Genomic DNA, 20,146 nt, shown 5'->3' with positions numbered 1-20,146 from the left:
GTGCTGAGCCTGCTCCTGGGCCTGGTAACTGAGCATCTGGAAGGCTAAAAGCTTCCAGAAGAAGCATGAAGTCAGAGCTATGCCTTATAACTAGGGTGACCTCACTCCTGGCTCACCAGAGTAATCCCAGTTGATAGCTCTTGTCCTGTTATCATTAAATGCACCCCACGTCCACTTATTAGAACGTCCTAACTTAAAGGACCAAGTGACAGGGACAAATTAGTTGAAGGGAGAGGCTCCAGGAGGGAAGAAATCTTCAGCTACAGAGGAGGCAGCCCCTCTATGATCAAGAACTAGTTCAGTGCCTGGTGCATGGTTGGGGCTCAATAAACACATGTTTTGGGGACATGGGGAGACAACAAAGAAAATGGAGAGAAATTTCCATGTACCTATACAGGCTAGCAAAAATGGCTGGAATCCTGTGAGAGATTCAAGCAGAGGAGGTCAGGGGTCATCTCTTGGTTCTGGGCTTGGTCAGGTGATAGAGGGATGATACAGATTAAAGAGGCAGGGAAGAGGAAGGATCAAGTATGACCCATGTAGTCATGTGGTCTTTATTTTTTATAAAATGAACATGATTCCAGTTCAGACACAGTATAAAATTCTCACATACTCTCCATAAAGGAGTCAAACCAACAAGAAGAACATAAAGGCAAAGCACTTAGAATATCTCACTCTTGGACACAGCCCTCCCCAATCTACTTGAGACCCTGCCAGGTGGAGAGAGGATGGTGGGGTGGTGGTGTTACAAAGGGGAAGACAACTGGTTGAGGCAGTTAGACTGTCCCCACCACAGGTTGGCTGGAAGGGCCAGGAAGTGGGGGTAGAGAGGAACCCACTCAGAGGCTCCAGACCTGGGAGGGAGTGGGGAATAAAAAGGTACAGGTCTTGATCAACAATCAATCCTTCACTCCACTCCTTCTCTAGTCTTAGGCTCTCTCACCTGGTTGGGGAGAGGAGAGAGTAGTGGCTTCCAGAGTTGAGAACAGGAAAAGCAGAGTAGAAGAGGCAGAGTCTGGATCTCTGAGTGGAATGCCTAAAGGAAAAGGAAGTCCCCACATAAATCCTATGGAAAGGGGCCTCTGGGGAAAACCAAGAGCGCCCTGGTCAGGTGATCTTGTTGCCACCTGAGTCAGTTGGAGCTCTTGTGCAACAGAAGCTGTCCCCAAAGCAGGCAGCCTGTGACTATGGGCTGAAGCATGAAGCCAGAACTATGTGTATTTTACGCTTCTCTGGACCCACGGCTGGTGATGTAACTAAAACCCCAAAGCCCACTTTTTTTTGCAGGAACCAAAAAGACTACCCCTTTTGATTTTTACTTCTGCACTTTGACAACTCCACAGGAAAAACAGACGCTACAAACGTTACACTTGGAACCGACCACCTCCTGCCCTCTCATCACACCACACACACATTTTACTGGCCATCCTCAGGATGTGCACTCAGTCCACACTTGATGGTGTTCTGTGGATCCCCAGAACTGGTGCACTGCCTACGTTGGGGGGCTGTAGCCTTCCAGGTCACCCACCATGGCTTGCTGAGCCCTCCACCTCTGCATAGGCATTTGGCTTGAAGTGAGATCAACACTTGCTCCCATCCTTCCTTTCCTCTTCCACTTCCTCTGGGAAAGTGGGGAGCCCAAGCCAACTCACGTGTGGCCTTTGGTCCTTCTTACTCCACATTTATATCCTGCTCTCCAGGAGCGCTGGCCTTTCCCTGCATGAATGCCACCCGCAGACCTGCAAGGGCTGAATGTATTTACATACATAGAAAGAGAGACAGAGAGCAGAGACAGGTGCGTAGTTAATCCCCATTGCAGAAGAGAAACCTGAGAACCAGAGGGATGAAGTCACTTTCCCCAGGGTCACTCAGCTAGCAAATGTCAGTTCCGGGTCTGGAAGTCACATCTCCTGAACTCTCACCAGTGCCATTGGCACGACACTCAGCCTCTGACAGTTGCTCCCGCACATGGACACGGCAGGCTCTTCAGACTTCTCTTGTCCTTCATCCGTGGAGGAAAACAGGAACACAGCCTCACCCCTCACGAGTCCTGTGTCCTTCCTGCAGGCCAGTCTGTGGGCCCTTCCTCAGGTCTAGATCCAGGCCTTGAAGAGTTCCTCAGAAGACAGCACAGTTGTGGCACAGACATCCACCTCTTCCCTTCTGCAGCTGATTAACTTCTGGGGTGAATTGGTTATTTTCTGAAAATTAATTTTCATCGATGATTATTAGATGTCACTAGTAGAAAGTAGTGAGAGTAAAGAGTGTCACAAAAATCCCAATTATTTGATGAAATTTCAAGCTGTTAAAAAAATCCCAAAGACAATTCCAACCCCTAGATCAGTGACTTCCAGCATTTGCTGAGGTCATCTCCCAGTTCACTGCCAAGCTATTCCCTCCAGGCCCTGATGCGTCAGTGCTCCAAAATTGCAGAATTCTGGGGTGGGGGGGGGGGCTAACCATTTTCCACCAAGAGCTGAAGAACAATGAACTAGTCTAAGATGCTTCATGAACACCAGCTATCACAGTGCCAAGTCCAGAGAAAGTGCTCATAAATGCAGTCTCTTTCTTACTCATATTTTTTTCCTGAGACCCTGGTGCATAATCATTGCTAGTTGCAAACATGCAGATACCCATTTTTTCAAAGGGACTTCATTGCTGTATGCTCACCTCCACAAATTCCCTGTGTTCTTCTATAGTTACCTCCCACTGACCTCCTGGTCATCACTCCTAAAGTACATGCACACAAATGAACAGGCATGATGGTTTCCACCACCGTGGTCTCCTAGACATCAGCATCATCCAGCCAATCACCCTTGATCCTGTTTCTAAAGAGGCAGCTTCAGGGGTTTACTCTTGGTGTCCAACCGACAATAAGAAAAGATATCACACCAGAAGGGCTCTCTGAGCAGGAGTGTTAGCCTGGAGCGGCCATCAATTCACTGCTGCTGGTCCTAGTCAGATTCTCAGGACCCTGACTGCCAAACCTGTAGTGGTTTGCTTGATTATTTTTAAATCCTAGAGCAGCGCTGTCCAGTGAAAGCAATGAGAGCCGCATATGCAATTTTTAAAATCTAGCAGCACATTTTAAAAAGTAAAAAGAAATAGGTGGAGTTATTGTTAGTGATATACTTTATTTAACAGATACACCAAAATATTGTCATTTAACATGCAGTAAAAAATTACTGAAAATTTTCAAATCTTTTATACTGTCCTCCCAATCTATCACATATGACTTTAATGGACAGCACAATTCTAAAACATTTAAATTAAATAATCCTAGCAGCTCAGGAGGCTGAAGCACGAGGATTGCGAGTTCAAGGCCAGCCTCAGCAAAAGCAGTGTGCTAAGCAACTCAGGGAGAACCTGACTCTAAATAAAATTCAAAATAGGGCTGGGGATGTGGCTCAGTGGTCAAGTGCCACTGAGTTCAGTCTCCGGTACCCCTCAAAAAAAAAAATTAAACATTGTTGCACAATTAGAACTAACTTTCATGCAAGGTTCCAATGATATTTTAAAAATATGTGTTATCATTTTTTTTAAATTTAGTTGTAGTTTATTTATTTTATTTGTTTTTATTTTTATGTGGTGCCAGATCAAACCCAGTGCCTCATGCATGCTAGGCGAGTGCTCTACCACTGAGCCACAACCCAGGCCCCCCCAAAATATGTTTTCAATATTTAAAAATCATGAGATTTCTCATAACGATCTGGACTTCCAGGTTTCCTATTTACAACTTGGAGATCTCAGGCTGGGGTGTAGCTCGGTGGGAAAATGCATGTCTAGTTGGGTTTGATCCCCAGCACTGCAAAAAATAAATAAATGAATCTTGGAGGTCTGGCAGCACTGGCTCAGACCTTTGTGGCAACCTTCTGGAGCTAAAAAGCAGCTGCTTTCTTTAGATGGAATGATTTTCCCTGGGTCCATCACCTCTCCTTATTGAGTGATGGTCATTGTACTGCATAGACATTTTTTTTCCAGTACCTATTTGACCCCCAAAAGCATCTGAAATCACAAATGCCACTTTCTGTGAAGCACACAAGGCCACATTTGGGGTGGTCCATTGTTACTAACTTGGGGCCATCTCTATGCTTGCCACCCACCTTATAGTAGAATATGACAGCAAGAAAAGAATGAATGAAGTCAGTCACAGAAAGGAAAGAAAGACCCTTTAGCACCAAAGCCCCATCCCTGGGAAGCAACTATGGATGAAAGACATGGGGAAAAATTATATTTTTAAATAGAGAATATACACTGGACCGAATTAACATGATTGTCCTTGCATGGGTACTTTTGCTTTGACTGTTACATGGTGATATAAACTTTAATGGAAAGGAATTCTTCATGGCACATTTCAGAGTGCAGCCATCCCAATTGTACAATTGTAGATATAGACATGTAACGTTTCACCCACACAGATAAATTAAGCACAAACCTGGAAGGACATTTTGGAGAATTGCCAAGGATTTCCGATTGGTAATTTTCTACGGTTTAATTGGCAAGATGAGTGGATTTTGCAAGGCTGGCTGGAAATCGCTTTTTTTTTTTTTAACAGTTTGGAGGATTATGTATAAATAATGCAACTGTCGGAGAGAAGCTAGGCTCTGCTGAGAGAAGGGGGATGGTGGTAGTGATGCCCAGCTCCAGAATGTGTTTGGGATTTAATGGATACTAATGATCTATCTCTCACACAGCACTGTGGGGAAATGCATTGACTCAGAGAATTTGTCCACTTTAGAAATCCAGGGGAGAAAACAGAATAGAAGTTGGAATATCCAGGGAGGCATCTAGAGAGGTGGCCAGATGCACCGTGTGGGAACTGCTGGCTTCTGCTTCTCCCCACCATGGCATGGGCACATCCCCACCATGGCCCCAGGCACACTCACTCCTGTGCTCTGCGTTCCCTGGAGTAGAATAAGAATCCTAGGTTAATGCAGAGCTAGGAACACCGGCAGGGACCCCTAGTCTTTGGGAGTCACTATGAAGTCCAAATTGCCCCCCATGTCCCCACGCCATCCCCACTAAAGACAAAGCATAGTCCAGACTTCCCATGTTCCCACACATGCTCTTTACCCTGATGTCCTTGGTGGATCAGTTGAATATATTGTGTTGGAGTATGTTATTGGATGTAGCCGCTGTTGGAACTGTAGAAAGGGACCAAGAAGGTTCAGCAGGACAGTTCAGAAGAGAAAAACTGTGTATGACTCCTGAAATGGCAAGCATCCTGGGCTGGGAAAACACCAGGTTGTGTTCATGCCAGGTCCTGGGAGAAAGCAGAGGTGGCCTCAGGGAGGTGCCTATACCCTGGAGAAGGGAGATCTCTCCTAGACCCTCTGATTAGAAATTGCTGTGGTTTGAATATATTCTCCCAAAAGCATGTATTGGAAACTGAATTCCCAAGGCAACAGCCTTAAGGTGGGACCTTTGAGAGATGATTAGCTGAGGGCTCTACTTTCACCAATGGATTGATGCAGATCGTAAAAGGACTTGAGAATGGGAAGAAAGAACCTACATAATAGGAGAAAATCTGTGCTGCTTCTTCTGACAGAGGATTAATAGCCAGAATATATAAAGAACTCAAAAAATTCAGCATCAAAAAAACTCAGCCAGGCTCTGTGGTGCAAGCCTGTAATCCCAGCAGCTGGGAAGGCTGAGGCAGGAGGATCCCAAGTTTAAAGCCAGCTCAGCAAAAGCGTGGTGCTAAGCAACTCAGTGAGACCCTGTCTCTAAATAAAATGCAAAATAGGGCTGGGGATGTGGCTCAGTGGTTGAGTGTCCCTGTATTCAATCCCTGGTATCCCCCCCCCCAAAAAAAACCCTCAATTTATAAATGAGCAAATGAATTAAACAGATGTCTCAAAAGAAGAAATGCAAATGGCCAACAAATACATTTAAAAAATGTTCAACATAATTAGCAATTGGAGAAATGCAAACCAAAACTAAAATGAGATTTCATCTCACTCCAGTTAGAATGGCAACATCAAGCACACAAACAATAATAAATGCTGAAGAGGATGTGGAGAGAAAGGAACACTTCTATACTGTTAGTAGGATTGTATATTACTACAGCCACTACGGAAATCACCACGGAGATTCCTCAAAAGACTAAGAATGAAACCACCATATGACCCAGCTTTACTACTCCTCAGTATTTATCCTGAAGAATTAGTTGTTATACTATAGTGATCCATGCACACCCACGTTTATAGCAGCACAATTCACAATAGCCAAACTGTGGAACCAGCCTAGGTGTCCATGGATGGATGAATGGATAAAGAAAATGTGGTATATATACCCAATGGAGTTTCAGCCAGTCATAAAGAATGGAACTTAAGAATATTATGTTAAGCAAAATAAGTCAAACCCAAAGGTCAAAGGTCATATTTTCCTCAGAACCAAATGAACTTCTATTGTTTATGAATTACCCAATCTGTGATATTCTATTCTAGCAATACAGATTGAGACAGAAGTGGAATCCCAAAAAACCAAAAAACCCACAAAAAGCATGTCATGCCCACCTAAGGCCTAAGGTACAGCCCTCTGATCAGCGTCATGCTGCAAGGAAAGAGGAAGCTTATTTACCAAGGTATCTGGGAGGACCACCACGGGGCAGCAGGAGTACCGGAGCAGCTGACCCATTTTCCAGATGGAGAACGGCACAACCACGAGGATCAGCATGAAGCCAAGGAAGGCAAACAGGGCCAGGGCCAGCGGGAGAGCCTCTTCTGGAGACAGAAAGACAAGAAGACGCTTAGAAACCACAATGAAGGGGAAGCCTCCAAGCCCAGGCCTCCCCTGACCCCTGGAGTTGACTCTGAATGTCAATCAAGATGGCAGAAGCCAGAAACCTGAGATTTGATAATGTGCCCTGGTACCAAAATTGCCGCCATTTTTCTAAAATCTAAATTTTAGATTTAATCTAGAAAATCTAGATTAAGGTATGGTTTCCAGAAAGCTCCAGAGAAGATTAAAATCTCTTTCTTGGGAAGGGGAAGGGAGGAGCATTGTGTGTGAAGGCAAGAGCAGTGTTAGCACATACCTGGCACAGCTACCAGAGGAAGGCAGGGGGCCAGGCCCCAGAACTGGCTGGGTGGTAACCGAAAACAAAGTATTTCGCAATTTGCTCTTGGCACTGGTCCATCTTATGGAGGAGAATATTAAGTCCGGAAAACAGTCACATAATAACTATGCTATATCAAGCCCCTGTTATGTGGCTCCTCCTTCCAGCTCTATGCTGGGGGCTGGGTGGTAAACCCCTGTTCTTTGCAATGGGCATGAGTTTCTCTGCTTTTATAAGATGATTCTATGCTCAGAATGGTTAGGCAATTTACCCCAGGTCACACAGATAGGGTTAGCTCCAAAGCTCATAATTATTGTAATTGTAAATGTAGCAGAAAGGACCAGACCTGGGCATCTGGAGATGCAGAAGGGGAATGCAGTATTTTCCCATCTCTGTTCTGTGTAACCTGGAGTAACTCATTTAAGCCTCCCTGGTCTGGTAGTTAGCTCACAATGTGAAGGGTAACTTAGCCAGGGAGGTTGTGGAGAAGCTGGTAGTCACACAAGTGGCTGGGGCCATGCATATTGTTTCAAAGATTTTGAAAAATATTTTAGCAGTGTACATTGAGAGATACACAAATGTTCATACCCTTTCAATCCACTCCTATGATTTCAATTCCAAAAAAAATAATTCCAAGAAAGGAAACAATTATATGCATCGGTCTGTTCATGGAAACTTCTGGAATACAGCAACAGAACCTCTTCTCTGCCCAGAGTGGTCCCTGCCCCTCCCACCCCTCCAGGCATGTTCTGGTACATTTTCCTCATGGAAACCACTGATACCATCCCATCTTTTGCTTGTTGGGAGTCTGTCTCCACTAGAGGGGAGGTTCTTGAGGGCAGGGATTTCCCTGATGAATCCAAGTGCACAAGCCAGGATTTGGCACACAGTGAATACTCAGTAAATATTCATTTAATAAAAGAATGAATATAATCTTCAAAAGCAAATGAAAGCTGGGTGTGGTGGCACCTGCCTGTAATCCCAGAGGATCGGGAGGCTGATGCAGGAGAATCACAAGTTCAAAGCCAGCCTCAGTAAAAGCAAGGTGCTAAGCAACTCAGTAAGACCCTGTCTCTAAGTACAATGTAAAATAGGACTGGAGACATGACTCAGTGGTTGAGTGACCCTAAGTTCAATCCCTGGTACCTCCCCTCCCCAAAAAAGCAAACAGAAGTGATTCAAATACCCAGTAAAGGGGATTCACCAGAATGGTAGGCTAGTCATTCAGCTATTAAAATGAGAATTGGGACAGATACACACTTGGTTACTACAGCATGGTTTATAGTGGCAAAGGACTAGAAAACACAAAATATTCTCATTAATAAGGAGATATTAAATATACTGGTTTACTATGCAGCATTTAAAAAAACTGAGGTGGACCCAAAGATACCAACATAAAATGATGCTCATGATATATTGCCAAGTGAAGACGAGCCAGGCACAGAACACTAGGTATGGGATAGGCCCCTTTGTGTGTGTGAGCACTGGAATCACACAGGCAGTGCTGGGAGGATTAAATGCCAGACTCACCAAAGGAAACCTCCTGAGTGGTATATGGGGAAGAGTGGACAATATTTAACTCTGACCCTTTTTAAAATTTCTGTGTTGATTGGATTTTTTAAACAAGACATGATTTTTTGGGAAAGTGAATAAAATAATAATCAGAAAATTTACATGGGAACAGTTATAGATATGTTAGTTATTGGGGGAAAACAGAAAAATAGGCACAGTGGTTTTTTTTTTTAAAGAGAGAATGAGAGAGGGAGAGAGAGAGAGAGAATTTTAATATTTATTTTTTAGTTATCGGCGGACACAACACCATTGTTCGTATGTGGTGCATGCCAGGTGAGCACGCTACCACTTGAGCCACATCCTCAGCCCGGCACAGTGTTTATATGCTATAGAACTCCGACGTGTAGGTAATGACTGAGGGCTATGCTCCTTTGGAGGGCAATTTGAAAACAGCAATCAAAATTAAAGGTCTATATCTTCAACCAAGTCAATCTACCTCGAATAATTTGTCCTTCAAATAAATATATACCAGAAAAATTATCTTTTTTTTTTTCTCACAATGTTGGGAGGGTCAAACTTAAGGTCTTGTGCATGCTAGACAAGCCCTCTACCACTGAGCTACACACCCATCCCTGGCATAATAATCAATGTATTAGCGAAAATTAATTAGAGCATTGGCTGTAATAGCAAAATATTTTGGGAAAAACTAAGTGCCTGTTAATAGGGGACTAGTTAAATCAGTTATTTAATATACATATAATGAAATAGTATGTAGCAATAAAGAAGGATAAAGGAACTACTTTATTAATACTGCAAAATCTATAAGATATATAAAATGAAAAAGACAAGATCCAGAAAAATGTCTAGAACATGCCACCATTTTTGCTAGCCTCAGCAACAGAGAGATGCTAAGCAACTCAGACAGACCCCTGTCTCTAAATAAAATACAAAATAGGGCTAGGGATGTGGCTCAGGGGTCAAGTGCCCCTGAGTTCAATCCCTAGTACCCACCCCACAAAGAAAAGGAAAGGCAATATATGTAAACATATTCTCATTTACTTGTATATGCATTAAAAAGTCTTCAGAAGTATATGCAAGAAGTCCGTATCTATGGTAGAGGGTATAGGAATTTTATGGGTGGGGAAAATGGATATGGAAAATAAAATTTCCATGTGTCTCTTATATTTTTTGCACCATATGAATGTACTATATATTCAAGGCTAAAAGATCACTCACACACACACAAGTGGTGATATTTGAATGGTAGGATCATAGGATGTAGAATTTTGTTGGGTTTATTTTTTCCAAAAGGGTTTTCAAGTTATTCAAGTTTTTAGACCATAACATTTCAAGGGGGTTCTGGAAGTGTAGCTCAGTGGTAGAAAACTTGCCTCACACCTGTGAGGCAATGAGTTCAATCCTTAGCACCACATAAAAAAAATAATTAATTAATTAAAGGTATTGTGTCCATCTACAACTAAAAACAAATTTTTTTTTTTTTTAATGTCAAGGGGAAAAAAAAAAAGAGGCTTCTGGAGACACTCCATAAAGCCCCTTCCAATAAAAGAAACTGTGGCATTGTATGGTGTATGACCTCCTTCCCAGGCTCGCCAAGGAACCTGGTGGCCTCTCCTGCAGCCACCTCTAATCACAGGCAGTATTCATCAGCCTTGACACATCTGGCCCAGGGAGGAGGAAGCTCTCACGGGGAGAGTGACAGCTGCTTAAAGATCCCCACCCAGCACTAGGACGGCCTCCTGCACACATTCACCACCGGAACCCACCCAGGTCTGTGAAATCAAGGGAAGGCTCAGAATCAAAGGCACCTGAGCATGCACCAAGAGGGGCTGTCACCTCTGCGGGGGCCCAAGGGACAGGCAGATCTTCTTTACCTTGCACCTCCACACACTCTGCCTGGCTGAAGGCACTGCGCCTCCCGATGACCTTCACCAGAGACTGGGCCTTCACACAGTATGTGGCTCCTGGGTCCATGGTTTCCAGGTGCACAGGAACACCCCTACTCCTCACCACTTTGGTCTGTTCCTTTGGGAGAACAGAAAACACAGTTATTCTCTGAGGGAAGCAGGACTGGAAAGGTTGAGGAGAGCCAGGGAGGGAACACTGCAGAAATTTCCTATCTGGGGTAGGTACAGAATGTTCCCTGTTACTCACGCATGTTTGCACTCACTTGCTCGTTTATCCACTCACGTTTATTAGGCACCTAATAAGTATCAGGCACTGTTCCAGGAACAGGGACAGAGCATATAACAAAGGAGGCAAAGTCTCTGCTGTTGTAGAGCTTTCGTGGGGAAGACCAACAATATATAAATACATGTCAGGTGGCCATAAAAGCTGTGCAGAGAAAAGGCAAGGGGCTAGAGAGTGACAAGGAGGCACTAGTTTAGACAATGTGATTAGGGGAAACCTTTCTGAAAGGATGACACTTGAGCAGAGACTGGAAATTTGGAAATCTGGCTGGGCAAGGATTTGGCATGGTCACTGCTGCCACAGAGATCAGTGCATAAAATCAGAGAGCTGGTGGGCCATGCTTTCCCACTTGCCCATCCATCCCTCTGTCTATGCACTCCGCTGTCCACCTTTCCACATCCACCACCTGCCCCGGGCCTGTGCTCTGCATCTGAGCCTGCAGAGGCTTGTGTAGGCTGAGCCTAGGTGACTCAGGGCACATACTTCTCTTTCAGCACTGGCCCTGCCAGTTACAAGGGTGGGGAGCCACTCTGTCCCAAAGAATCTGATGGAGCTGTGTGCTGCCTCCTGCCAGGTGCTGACCCTGTCCCCAGCACCACTCCACCTGTCTGGTTGGCAATGCCATGTCCTATCAGTTGGCTCTGACCTCATGGGGATAAGGACTGGTATTATTGCCTGCCCTACCTGCCCCCACCCACCTTCCAGGGGACACTTCCCAACCTAAAGCCCCTATTGAGTGTGTGGCAGGGCATATGCACTACCCTCAGACACCACTAAGTGATCTGGGATTCCTCCGGTCTGAGAAGGGTCCTATCAGAGACCAACTAGCTCCCTGCAACCACTAAGCTTGGCCCGATGAGCATGAACAATGAGATTCCTCTCCAAAGACTTTGGTCTTGGGAAACTGAATACCTGGATCTGGAAGTAGGGATAAAGGGGAGAGGATACTGTGAGAGGCCTCAGGCTCAGAGGCCTTGGGTGGCTGGGAAGGCACCATCATAGGCGTATGTTAGAAGGTGTGATGAAGGGCAGGGCCTGGGAGTAAGCTGGGCAGGGGGCCACAGGAAGAGGACTCAGGGGAAGGAAGCAAGGCCACCACAGGTAGGGGTCCCTGGAGAAGGGAGACTCTGCCAGCTCTGCTCAGGGATTCTGTGAGAGCCCATATTAATACTCTGAGAAAGCCCATTACTTCCTGGTGCTGATGGGAGTGGGCCTCTAGGCCCTGTCTCCCTCTCAGCTTGGACAGGGGCTCCATGGATTTGAGTGTCCCCCCACTTTCCACTGGTGCCCCACCCCTTCTGCTGCTGCTGTTTGTGAGGGCTGGACTCCCCTCACCTGGACTACAGCAGCCTTCCCACGGGGAGGGGCAGCTCCCCCCCCCCCCGGGCTTTCTGCATGGCCTACCTGCTCCTAATTAAATGGGCTTATTCATAAGCCAGCTCCTGGCTGGCTGCCCCCTTCTGTTCCCTGCCAAGATACACACCCTCAAGAGGCTTGTACCAGCCTCGTAGGCTCTTGAAATCATCCAGTTGATCTGGAACACCCTGGCCTGCTTCCCTTAACTGGCTGAGGAGATCAGCTGATGAGAGAGGGGAAAAGTCCATTCAAAAGATGTTCCAGGTCAATCTAGCTTAGTGTGGGGCATGAGGCTGTCCCCAAACTTCAGCAGATCTGCCTGAAAATGTTCCCAGCCAAGACCAAAGAGGACTAAGGCATTTTTATTTTTTAAAGAGGCCCATGGAATGGTCAGCATCTAGTCATCTCTCCCTTCACAGGCTTCACCCAGAGCTGCTCATTCTCAGGCTGGCCAGACAGTGAGCACTGCAGGACCTGGCTCTCCTCACCCACCCTCAGAGAGCTGTACCATCTCCCCGCAAAGCCCGACTCACCTTGGCACCAGGCTCCCTCCTCCAGTAGGCCACGAGGAACTCAAACTGTGGCCCCAGGTCTTCCAGTTCAATAACCAGGTGGAAGCCATCCTTGGACACCTCCATCCTGGGTGGGGTGAGGATGGCTGTTGGCAAGACAAGGGCAGAATCAAAGCCAGTCCCAGGCAGGACCACTTTTTTAATGATGAATGAATGAAACCCCAAATGGCAAAGATTTACTATGATTCTTCTTTTTTTTTTTTTTGGACTCTTAACTTCAATAAAGTCTTCTATTCTTTTCCAGAAATATATATACTCAAGAAAAGAGGAAAAGGGATTACATACTCAAGTAGACATTATTACTTTCCCTTCTAAAATTGTGTGCTCCAGGTTCCACTAACTTAATATTTTAGTAGACATTGCTCTTCACCTTGGCTCATCTAATGAGCAGATGCTGTTTCTTAATGCTTGCCAAACACCTGCCTGAACTTGGGTCTATGTGGAGCATAGCTGGACCCCATCTTTTCCCCTTAGGAATGAACATACCTGGCAGGGCATGTGCATCCCTATAGTTCTCATAGACAGTGGCATGTACAGGCATCTGAATACTTTCAGACATCTGCAAACCACCAGAGGCCTGTGGATAGGTTAGCTATTCTGTTCTAGGCCTCATCTCACATCCTGACAGAGGGATATTATTGGCAAGTCAAAGGCTTTTTACAAATGTTAACATTGACTCTAGAAATTACAACTTAAATATAAATATCATCTTTCACATTACTTGGATCCCAAAGAGAGAGGGATCCCCACCAGCAGGCCAAGAACAGAAGGGGTCACAGAGGCAGCTCCCACCCCCTCACTACTGATGATGAATCCATATGTGCCTTGCAGATCCAGGTCCTCTGACCTCCATCTTTATGGAGGATAGATATTATTAGAGAAAATGACCCGAAGTTCAGAGAAGAATTTTTTGACAGTGTTGGGCCAGGAACCTCTGTCCTAAGCATTCTGCATACTTGTCTCATTTAATCCACCCAGGAAACCTAAGAGGGTAAATATTATTCTGTTTGTATGGAAATGTTAAGGGACTTTCCCAGAATCACAGTTAATGACCAGAATTTGAGCCCATGTCTATGTTTCTAGCTCCCCCATGAGGGGTGTTTATTCTTTGTACCAGGCAATCCCAAGTCCAGCTATAATTAAAATAACTAGGGAGAATTTTGAACTCCCAATGACCAGGATGCACACAAATCAGTCAAATCAGACCCTCCAGGAATGGGCTCCAGGAGTGTGGTTCTCAAGCTCCTCCTCGACTCCAGCATGCAGTTGAGGCTAAGAACCTCTGCTCCCAACAAGGTTAAGTGCAGAAGATCCTCTACAGGGGAACCTTAAAGAAGGATCTTTCACATTCCTGGGGAAAAGTCAGAGTGGCCTTTTACAAACAGAAAAGGACAGACGGAATGCCTTTAAGAGATCACCATGCCACCCAGCTCAGTTGCTGAACTCCACTGTGCAGGGATAGCTCAAGAACACATCTTCAGCCTTCTGATGCAAGTACGGGGGCTCTTTTCTTCAGCTCCCCCTGCAGCAAGACCTTTTCCTGTTTATTCTGGCCTTCTCAGCCCATGTTTGACAGCACAGCCCTGCCCACATAGTTTGGAAGGCACTCCCTTATCTATTTGACCCCAGTCTTCCTTCCAACAGCTGCCAATCCCCAGCAATAGTCTTGGCATCTCCCAGGTGCCAGAGGGAGGTGGTGCTGGGTGCTACCTGGGTACTGCAGGCAGAGGCAGAGCTGCAGTGCCCTCCCCCAGTGCCTAGGATCCTGCCATTTCCACTAAGTCCTCCCATTGCCTGGGAAGGAGGCCAGAGGGAGGAATCCATTTTTGGCACCACAGTTCCTACTGGTATTTCATTCCAACAATCCTGTTCCTGCCCCACCCCTCCACTCCTCTGTTCTCTGGCTCTTGACTCCAGGCATCCCTAGGGCAAAAAGTGATAACACCTACCCACAGTTGAGTGCTATGGTAGGTCAGCACTCTGCTGAGTAATTTACACATTTCTTCTCATGTGGTCCCTACAACTATCCAGTGAAGCAACCTGTTGCCCCTTTTACAGACGAAAAGGCAGGGACCCAAGCATCAAGTGGCTGAACTGGGATTTGAACCACATCCCTCAAGTTCCACGGGGCCAACTTCCCTTTCAAAGCTGTCTTCATCTTCCTCAGCCTCTTGCTTGGGCGCCCCCACCTTCTAAGCCCCCACCTTCTAAGGTCCACCCAATGTCACAAGCTCCTTAACCACCCTGACTTGTCCCATTACCTCCTCTGCCCTCACTCACAGCAGAGAATCTTCTGCCACCTCTGAATAAAAGGCTACCAAAGGCCCTTGCCCTTGTTCTTCCTGCAGCTCCCAACCGTCTGCATTCTCACCCACACCTGCTTAGGGGAAGAGCTGCCCTGTTGCTTCCCACCTCCACCAGTCTTCCACCCCAGCAACCACACTGTCATCCCCTCCATTCCATGAGGTCACTTTCTTGAGGACCCATGCAGTAGCCTCCTTCAGCCTTTTCTCCCTCCATGACCTCCCAGCCCAGCCACCTTCTCTCCATAGACATGTTAAACCCTGAGGTTCCCCAAGACCCCAGGGTCTCTTTGTCTCCCATATCTTCTCCCTGGATAATCTTATACTCTCCCAAATCTTTAGCTACCAACTCTGTGTTGTGTGTCTCTGGCTTTGACCTCTCTGAGGCCCAGATCCTGATGTCCAGCTGCCAGTCAGGCATCCATGGCATGCTATTCTGCTGGAATCTCCATCACAAAGGGCACAGAGACACAGATGTCTCTCATTTCTCAAGACCAGTTGCTCCTCCCAGTGTCTCTGCTTTGGATGGCATTCTCTAATCAGAAGCTGGACACCATCACCATCTCTCCCGGCCCTATTCCCTAATAACTGGTCTCTAAGCCCTGTCCTTTCTAACTCATCATGTCTCTTGAATTCATCCTTTCCTCCTCCTCCTTCTCCTCCACGCTTGGGACTGGGCTCCATCTTGAATCAGCTGGAGTATTACAACCCTCTCCTCACTCTTCCCCTGCCCTGGACAGGCTTGCCCATTCCAGGTCACTTTCCACACAGCAGCCAGAAGGATTGTGCTGTGAGACAGACCTTGCCTAGACACTCTCTCTTCCATGGCTACCTTCTGTTGACTTGACAAGCTTCATATCAAAGCCACATGGATAGCTGCTTCTCTACCCTCTGCCATCCATCAAGTCCTGGCTTCTACTGTTTTCCACCTCTGCACATCCTTTCATGCTCTGGCCATTGCTTGCACTCAGCTATTTGTGAACACCTACCCGGATTCTTGTCTTCTTTCTCAATCATTTTCCAGGTACTATAGCAATTAGAAGAGTCATTTCCCAGCAACCACAGAAGGGTACTATTTCTCATGGCCATTAAATAAATAGATCTTTTTAAACAACAAAGTTGCTGACAGTCAGTAAATATGGAATTCATGAGGCACCAGAAGGGAGGCAGTACAAGATTAATGGAGGTATGAGTGGTGTAGTCAGAGGCAGTCTTAGTGCTATCTCCCTATTTCCAGAACAGCCAGGTTCCCAATGCCAGTGTCTCCACCATCCACAAACCCTGACCAAGACAGTCAGCAATGACATCCAAAGTCAAAGAACCAAAGAGAGGGAAGTGATCAGCAATTTTAAAAATATATCAGTGGGCTGGGGGTTTAGCTCAGTGGTCGCGTGCTTGCCTAGCCCATGTGAGGCACTGGGTTTGATCCTCAGCACCTCATTAAATAAATCAACAAACAAATAAAAATAAAGGTATCATGTCCATCTATAACTAAAAATATTTTTCAAAAATGTATCAGTAAGAATGGTTTACATCCACCATACTCTGGCTTTGCAAGATTATTTTGATGATAAAAAGGATCCTGAAATCTTGGTGAACATGAGAAGGGGAGCATGGTAGAGCAGAGAGTAAGGAAAAAAATGCCTTACTTGAGTTTCGATTAAAGGGGTGCTTCAGGGTGCTCCAGGCAGAAGTCTGGGAGCCCAATGTGGCCCTGACGCGGAGTTTGTAAGGGACTGTGGCAGTGATGTCATCCGTGACGTCACAGTTGGGTTCTTCAATGACTGTGCACCAGCTGGTGGGGATCCAGATCCAGCTTGTGTACAGGCTCTCGTACTCTCTGGCCAAAGAAAAGAAGATGCAGCGTCACATCAACCCCTTGATCCAGGCGCAAAGGTGATGGGAACTGCTTCCATTCTCCCACTCTTCATAGTCAGCATTTGCTCCCTACCCCCCAGCTCCTCCACTCTCTTCCCTCACCAACCATCCATTCTTCACTCCTTTTGTCACTAGCCAAGGGAAACCTAGGCGTGAACCCCAATCTGTGTATTTCTCTCCATGTCCACAGTCAGCACCCTTATCTCAGGCACCCTCATGTCCTGCCTTGCTGAGATCTCCCAGCCTCCGCTCTTGCTGTTCTTCAAGCCATTCACCACCCTCAGCATACCATGACATTTCTGTCTTCCATGGCTTTTTACAGCACTTAGAATGGAATCCAAACTCATCCCCATTGCTATAAGATTCTGGCCTTCTCTCTCACCCTGCTCAGAAGAGAGATATTCTTGCCACACTGACCTCCTGGTCATTTCTCCCAGAATGCTGATCTCTTAATTCCAAAGGACCTCTCAAATGATCTGTCCCTGCTGTTCACAGGGATGGTTCCTTGCAGATCTGATGTAAGGATCACCACCTCAGAGAGGCCTTTCCACTACCTATTATAAAGCAGCTGCAGAGTCAGCCTTTTTGCCTCAGCCTTATAGTTGTTCTAGCACAAATCACTCTCTGAAATTGCCTCAAGCATTGCTACCCAGTAGAACTTTCTGAATTGATAGAAATGTTCAGTACTGGTAGTGCTCAATATGGCAGCCACTAGCCACGTATGGCCCTGGAGCATCCAAAATGTAACCGGTGTGACTGGGAAGCAGATATTTGAGTTTAATTTAAATTAATTTAAACTTAAATAACTCCCTGTGGCTAAAGGATCCCACACTGAAAAAGAATGGACCTATTATATTTTCTGCCCATCTCCTCCTTCAGATATTAAGTTCCCTATATCCAAAAATGTTGTCAGCTGTGTCCTGAGCCTACAATACCTACATATTTCTAATAATGTGATCAGTTTGTATTTACTGCTAATGAAATACATTGAGCACTTTCTCTGCTGCTGTCACTACTCAACAGTTGCAAATTCCTGGAGAAGACTAGAGCCTGGTAGGCCCCAGGGCCAGCTGATCTTTAGGGTGAATATTTGTTTTGGCTTCTAAGTACAAGACTATATATAGTCAAGAAAACTGAGATCTCTCTCTCCTCCCAAAGGATCTGGGTCTCCAATGATTTGTCCATCTCAAGTCAGGGTCAAACTCTTTGGACAGCTGACTCACTGTTGAAAAGAAGCCACAACAAAATGTATGTCTACACATTCATGTTTCTAGAGAGTTCACTGTCAAAACCAAAGGGCAGTTCCTTGCTTCCTTGACTCTTTCAATGCTCACTCACACAGAGGGGGCAGATCATTGGAGATAATCCATCCCTGGGCTCACAAGGCCTCCTTGAGCCAAGAAGGAAGGGGCTGTGTCTCCAGGAACCAATTGCTGTCTGAGGGAGGAAAAATTATTCAAACAACAAAAACCAATCACTCACCCCTGATACTCAACAGAATAGTGTACTGTTTCTCCAGGCAGGATCACTGGGCTCCATGTCAAGAGATGCTTCATGTTGGTTGAGTTCACAGAGAGGTTCTGAGGGGCAGGCAGACTGGGCACTCCATCTGGGTGAAGGCAGAGAGGAAGGCTGAGGGGTGGCTGACATGGGGGAATGCCACAGCTTCAGACTGGTAGCGTCCAGTGAAAGGCCACACAGGTTTATGAATGATGACAACTCTAATTTTATCATACTTGTGCTAATGCTAAGTTTTGGCTACCATAATTATAATTCTGCCTTTGTGATAAAAAGGCATATTAACAATAATAATGGGTAATCTTAAGCAAGATCTTATATTCTATTAAGCTATGTGCTAGATTGTTCCTTTAATCCTCATTACCCTACTGGGACTAAGGACCATTGGTTCATCCACTATACAAATGAGAAAACCAAAACCTATTATATAGGCATGTTATGTATGTACTTATTTTAACAAACATATAAAAATTGTACATATAAAAGTGTACATATAAAAATTGTACCACCATGTGGTAGGTGTACCATAAATATGTACAATTTTTATATGTTTGTTAAAACATATAAAATATGAGGTGCAGAGGATCAAACCCAAATTAACACAAACTTTACACATACTATTTCAATTGTACATAATATGTACAATTTGTGTAATATGTACATATTGTGTAATGTTCAAATCAGTATCTATCTCCTCAAACATATATTATTGCTTTGTGGGGAAAAAACATCCAAAGTCCTTTCTTCCAGCCTTTTAGAAATATCTAATACATTTTCATTATCTATACTCACTCTACTGTGCAATAGAATATCAGAATTTTTTTTCACACCAATTCATGTCTTTATATAGTACAATTCTTATTACACATATATATCACAATTTTTCATATCTCTGTTTGTATATAAAGTATATTGACACCCAATTTGTGTCTTCATACATGTACTTTGGTTAATGATGTCCATCATATTCTACCATCCTTGCTAATCCCCTGCCCCCTCCCTTTCCTTTTCACCCCTCTCTCCTATCTAGAATTCATCTATTCCTCCCATGCTCCTCCTCTCTACCCCACTATGAGTCAACCTCCTTATATCAGAGAAAACATTCCGCATTTTTTTTGGGGGGATTGGCTAATTTCACTTAGTATCATCTTCTCCAACACCATCCATTTGCCTGCAAATGCCATGATTTTATTCTCTCATATTGCCGAGTAAAATTCCATTGTGTATATATGCCACATTTTTATATCCATTCATCCACTGAAGGACATCTAGGTTGGCTCCACAGTTTAGCTATTATGAATTGTGCTGCTATAAACATTGATGTGGCTGTGTCCCTGTAGTATGCTATTTTTAAGTCCTTTGGGTATAGCCCGAGGAGAGAGATAACTGGGTCAAATGGTGGTTCCATTCCCAGATTTCCAAGGAATCTCCATACTGCTTTCCATATTGGCTGCACCAATTTGCAGTCCCACCAGCAATGTATGAGTGTGCCTTTTCCCCCAATCCTCCCCTACACTTATGGTTGTTGTCTTCATAATAGCTGCCATTCAGAATATCAGAATTTCTCAAATCTAAATATAATTTAGTACCTGTTGGGCAAACTGTTTCCTCTTCCCTCCCTCTCTCCTATCTCCCCATGCTCTGGTAATCACCACTCTGATCTAAATCTCTATGAGATCCATGTTTTGGGATCCCACATCTGAATGAGATCATGTAATATCTCTGAGTCTGCCTGGTTT

General features: G+C 45.1%; 1 protein-coding gene across 1 annotated transcript in view; it reads right to left on the bottom strand.

Moving 5' to 3' along the window:
- Nucleotides 1-1,912: 1,912 nt before the first annotated feature.
- Il20rb (interleukin 20 receptor subunit beta) overlaps nucleotides 1,913-20,146 on the bottom strand; it is a 32,512-nt gene continuing 14,278 nt past the window's right edge. Inside the window, exons 3-8 of the mRNA XM_077795493.1 lie at nucleotides 18,372-18,498; nucleotides 16,661-16,851; nucleotides 12,670-12,794; nucleotides 10,465-10,615; nucleotides 6,583-6,725; nucleotides 1,913-2,201 (exon numbers count right to left, since the gene is read on the bottom strand). Of these exons, the coding sequence (XP_077651619.1) occupies nucleotides 2,094-2,201; nucleotides 6,583-6,725; nucleotides 10,465-10,615; nucleotides 12,670-12,794; nucleotides 16,661-16,851; nucleotides 18,372-18,498 (845 nt within the window). The 3' untranslated portion in view covers nucleotides 1,913-2,093. The remainder of the gene's footprint in view (nucleotides 2,202-6,582; nucleotides 6,726-10,464; nucleotides 10,616-12,669; nucleotides 12,795-16,660; nucleotides 16,852-18,371; nucleotides 18,499-20,146) is intronic.

The sequence above is a fragment of the Urocitellus parryii genome, chromosome 2 (genome assembly GCF_045843805.1).
Source record: "Urocitellus parryii isolate mUroPar1 chromosome 2, mUroPar1.hap1, whole genome shotgun sequence".
Lineage (NCBI taxonomy): Eukaryota > Metazoa > Chordata > Mammalia > Rodentia > Sciuridae > Urocitellus > Urocitellus parryii.
Note: the sequence above shows the minus strand (reverse complement) of the source record. Positions and strands in the feature narration are given on the sequence as shown.